General features: G+C 37.5%; 2 protein-coding genes across 2 annotated transcripts in view; both read right to left on the reverse strand.

The window, feature by feature from the left end:
• The window catches only part of LOC143022039 (protein FAM200C-like), a 1,176-nt gene extending 395 nt beyond the window's left edge, over nucleotides 1-781 (reverse strand). Inside the window, exon 1 of the mRNA XM_076179975.1 lies at nucleotides 1-781. This exon is cut by the window's left edge and continues 395 nt beyond it. Within this exon, the coding sequence (XP_076036090.1) occupies nucleotides 1-781 (781 nt within the window).
• Nucleotides 782-836: 55 nt separating this feature from the next.
• Nucleotides 837-3,356, reverse strand: LOC143022040 (SCAN domain-containing protein 3-like). Its single transcript, XM_076179976.1, has 3 exons — nucleotides 3,337-3,356; nucleotides 2,825-2,946; nucleotides 837-1,345 (listed from the first exon to the last, which is right to left on the reverse strand). Exons 1-3 carry the CDS (start codon nucleotides 3,354-3,356, stop codon nucleotides 837-839), a joined length of 651 nt encoding a protein of 216 aa, XP_076036091.1.
• Nucleotides 3,357-5,000: the final 1,644 nt, after the last annotated feature.

Below are 5,000 nucleotides of genomic sequence, written 5' to 3' on the forward strand. Positions count from 1 at the left end.
CCTTTATGTCACTAAGACTGCAGTCTTGGCATTCTTCCAAAAACTCTCCCAGTTTTGGAAAGGCAGCAGTCTTATTGACATTTACTTTCTGGTTCCAATACTGAAGCTTTGATACAAATGCTGAATTTTTTTCCCTTGCTAACAGGAGATTGACTTTCTTTCCTTGCAATTCCTTGTTCAGTTCATTTACATGCCCAAAAATGTCAGCTAAATATGCAAGAAGAGCTAGCCAGGTTGTTTTTCTGAACTTTTCTGCAAGTGTGTGTTTTTGATCAGTCAGAAACATTTCGAGTTCTGTTTTAAGAGCCCACACTCTATTCAAGACATTTCCACGTGAAAGCCACCTCACTTCCGTATGGAAAAGAAGGGTTGAATATTCAGCCTCTCCATCCTCACATAAATCACGAAACATCCTCGTGTTTAGTGCATGCCCTTTTACAACATTGACAATCTTAACCACATCATTTAACACAGCTTCCACTTCTGGTTCCAAATTCTTCACAACTAATGCCTGGCGATGTATCATACAATGGATGGCTAGAATATCTGGATTCTGTTGTTTGGCCAAAGCCACAAAACCATTGACGTGACCAAGCATGGCAGGAGCTCCATCAACTGATACTGCAATACAATCTTCCCACTTCAAATCAACACTTGGTTTTTTGAAGCATGCATCAACCTTATTGAACACATCAATACCACGAGTTCTCAACTCAAGAGGAGAACACAACAACATTTCTTCTTCGAATTCATCAGAGCCCCTATATCGAATGTATACCATCAATTGTGAATTGCTACTTACATCTGTAGTCTCATCAAGTTGAATGGCAAACTCTTTACTTTTTTTTTACTGAAGAAATCACTTGTTCTCTCACATTTTCTGCCAAGATGGAAATTCTTTCTTTAATAACTCTAGCAGACAAAGGTACTGTATTCATTTGTTTAGCTACTTTCTGCCCACACATTCTTTCTGCCATTTTTACAGCCGCAGGCTTGATTAAGTCTTCACCAATAGTATGTGGTTTCTTGTTTCGAGCAACCAACCATGCCACTTCAAAACTAGCTATTGCAGCTGAACGTTGGTCAAACGTTGCACTCTTGTTACTTTCCAGTCTCTGTCTTTTGACTGTTTTTTCCAGATTCTCAAAGTATTCCCGTGGTTTGGAAGACAGATGTGAATGAACCTTGTCCAAGTGTTTCTTCAATTGATTCTTTTTGAAAGACTTGGCAGTCAGTATTTTCATACAAGAGACACATTGAGGCTTCATTTGTCCTTTGTCCTCTATTTCTGTGAAGCCATAATTAAGGACTGATATGTCCTTTTCCTTGCTGACACCAACTGAAACTGAAAAACAAATCTATCACGTTTTTATGTAAGAATGTATGTGTTTTGATTTTCTTGGGGTTAGATTTCGTCGGGGGAACGATCTGAAATTTTACCACATAACCAAGGTAACGAAGTCAACAGGCTACCAACACCTGAACACCTGCACCACACACCTATTTACACCACACACACACCTGCAGCAATTATACATACGATGCAACATGAACTTATTCACCACACTAAACGTTAATTATAATCACTGTCAGTCAACAGACTTCCTCCACCAACGTGAACTGCTAGTTAAAATCAAGCATAATCGTCCAGTCAGCCACTCCATGACGTCACTCCAACACAATCTGTGGTTTTGACATGTATTAAATATAATTCAAACGATAAAAACGCGACAAAATTAAAATAATGAGAATTAGATATTAGAAGCAAAATAACGATTAAACACTTTGAAGCAATTATCACTGCCTATGTACAAACAGCTGAAAGAAAAAACGCTTCTCAGATTCCACACAACAACATCCAACATTCAATCAAGTACACACACTCCCAAAGCCTTTGTCTCACTGCCCTACAATTCATAGTCAACCATCGTCCTTGAACAATCAAATCAGCAATCACGTGATCAGACGATCATAGCACCGACCAATCAGCAGCCAGCACTAGTAACCCACAAACACGCCACACATTACAGCAACACCAGTTCAGTAGTTTACAACCGATCATCTCATAACAGCAACTATTCTATAAACGCATCAGGAATGAACCAAAATATTAACGCCACATAAAATGATAAACCACACAATCCAAGCTGCCACCACCACAACCACCACCTTTCACTCCTTTTCTTCTTCCCTTTACCCAGGCCTCCCTTACCTATGATCGTGGTTGTTCCTCCCTTAACACGCCAGGTCAAAAATCCACCAGGTAGATGACGAGGGGCTAAATAAAGACTGATAAGTCAAGGAGCAAATGCCACCACCAAGACAACAACGCAAAAGCGGTCTCACTGAGGGTTAAAAACAGTTTCAATACTGATTCAATACTGATGAAGCAGTTTCAATACTGATATTTCTCCGTTTCCATAGTTTTAAAGATCGTGGGATCCTCGATGCATTCTTTTCTCCAACTTTCATATCAGTTTCCCTCACTTAGCACATCCACATCCGTAGCACGTTCATTACCCCCCAAAATTTCTAATTTACCCCATTTGGGGTAATTTACCCCTGTTCCCCGACCACTGTTTTAATCTAACATTTAATTCCTTTCCAGTCTGACCAATATAGCATTTGTTGTAATCTTTACATGGAATTTTATATACACAACCTTCCTTATTTTCAGGGGAATTTTTAATTAAAAGACTTTTGACTGTGTTGAAGTTTCTAAAAATTACTTGGATGTTTAAATTCTTAAGAATATGCGGTAATTTAATGAAATTGTTATGATAAGGAAGAGCGAGAAGATTTTTAGAATTAAACGTGTCTCTACCTTTATCATCAAAATAAGACTTCCTAGCCACTTTTGGGGATTTTTCGATGAGGCAATTGGGATACTTTAATTTTGAAGCTATGTCACTTGTTCTTAAGAATTTACCATCCAAAAACTCCGGACTACAAATACAATAAGCTCAAAGGTACATTAACGATAACACAGATGCCTTTGTCCTGTAATGATGAGAAGAGTAAAAATGAACATATGAAAAAACATTGGTGGGTTTCCTATAGACATAAACTTTGAAAGACCTTTCATTTCTGTATATTAATACATCAAGGAAAGGTAATTGGTTGTTTTGTTCTATTTCCATAGTAAAATTGATAGAAGGGACTAGGGTGTTAAGCTGTGATAAGAAAATAGAGTGATCAACATTAACAGACGAAATACACAAAACATCATCAATGTACCTAGACCAAGTAACATTTTGGGGGAGAATATTGGGTAACAACTTAGTTTAAAAAAAAATTCCATATAAAGATTGCTTAGAATTGGAGGAATTGAGTTACCCATTTGGTGAGTTACCCATTGCCATAGCAAAATTCATGGATTGCACAGATTGGATGATTTTAGTATTAAGAAAATTGTTAACCAAACTCTCGGGACTCTGAGTCCGTAGGTCACAGGGATATCTACCCTACCCTCTGAGTATATATATTTGTCTCTTTTTCTGTACTTGTACCTTGAAAATGTCTGAATAGACGAAAGTGCTCGGTCTCATTTCTGTTATTTCCCTAGTGATTTTTCTGCATACTAGAATCACGCATTCAAGTGAAGTCTTTTGCATATATATATATATATATATATATATATATATATATATATATATATATATATATATATATATACACACATACTGAATGGTCCCCAGTGCATATATTAATCTATTTTCAACCACATTTATTTTTCACTTTTAATTCCATGTCATCACGATCGAGACTGACTATGCGCAGTGGTTAGTCACAGATCACTTTGGTACGTCTGGGCTGGGTTAGAGTTCTTGGCTTCAATTAGTATCAGATTCCGCATATGTCTCCGTCGAGCGCATTGTCAGTCTCGATCGTGATGACATGGGATTAAAAGTGAAAAGTTAGTGTGGTTGAAAAAAGATATATATATATATATATATATATATATATATATATATATTGGAAATTGGTATGTTATAACACATTTGTAAAAGTTCACTATAAACCCACTATTGGAGAAATAATAACGGAAAGTACAGGGAAACTGTATATTTCGACTACTATCTGTAGTCCTCTTCAGCAGAATGCTTACAATAAGTTAAGGTACAAGTATATATGAGGAAATGAGGGGTACATAGAAGGGGATGAGGAAAATGGGGGGGGGGGACTCAGGTTACATGCCCCTGAAATGGTTGGGTCAAGGAAGGACAAAATATCACCCACTGTCCTTCCTCGACCCAACCATTTCAAGGCCATGTAACCTGAGTCCCCCCCCCCCCCCCTTTCCTCATCCCCTTCTATGTACCCATCATTTCCTCATATATACTTGCACCTCAACTTCATGTAAACATTCTGCTGAAGAGGACTACAGATAGTAGTCGAAATATACAGTTTCCCTGTATTTTCCGTTATTATTTCTCCGATAGTGGGTTTATAGTGAATATATATATATATATATATATATATATATATATATATATATATACATATATATATATATCAAGAAATACATAATCATACTCCTAAACGTCTACAACTAGGGGGTACGATTGATTTATTTCGTCTTCTCTGATCTGGCTAAAATAGAAGTGGAAACAATTTGATGAAGGTTTGGAATAGGATGGGTGATGGTGGGTGCGTGGATTGGATGGTGACCTCCCTTATACGAAGGAAGAAGAATCCTTTTGGAACATAGATAGATAGAGTAGATAGTTTTCCTTGAAGATGAGGCCTTATTCACTTAAGAAGCGACAACCCCAGTGGAGTGGTTAAAGATGTTTGCGTTGACACTTTGAGTTCGATGGTACTCAAACTCCATCGGTATTCTTGTAGGAAACCCCCAACGCGCCACTGTATTCAAATGACGGAAGGCAGACGGAGTGACAGGTCAAATGAAAGCTATAGCGAACGAAAAGTAACATTTCAAAGCTATGCAGAATTTGAAGAATACATATACTAGAATCTGAAGAACCGTGAGGAAATAG

Source organism: Oratosquilla oratoria, chromosome 43, assembly GCF_046742065.1.
Source record: "Oratosquilla oratoria isolate Oo_2021 chromosome 43, ASM4674206v1, whole genome shotgun sequence".
Classification (NCBI taxonomy): Eukaryota; Metazoa; Arthropoda; class Malacostraca; order Stomatopoda; family Squillidae; genus Oratosquilla; species Oratosquilla oratoria.

Bases quoted from the DNA above. Each gene is read 5' to 3' on its own strand.
- LOC143022040 (XM_076179976.1), bottom strand. From the start codon at position 3,356: ATGGGTAACTCACCAAATGG. The intron at 2,947-3,336 runs GTAACTCAATTC...TTGTATTTGTAG, and splicing joins ATGGGTAACTCACCAAATGG to TCCGGAGTTTTTGGATGGTA. The intron at 1,346-2,824 runs GTAGAGACACGT...TTTGTTTTTCAG, and splicing joins GTCTTATTTTGATGATAAAG to TTTCAGTTGGTGTCAGCAAG.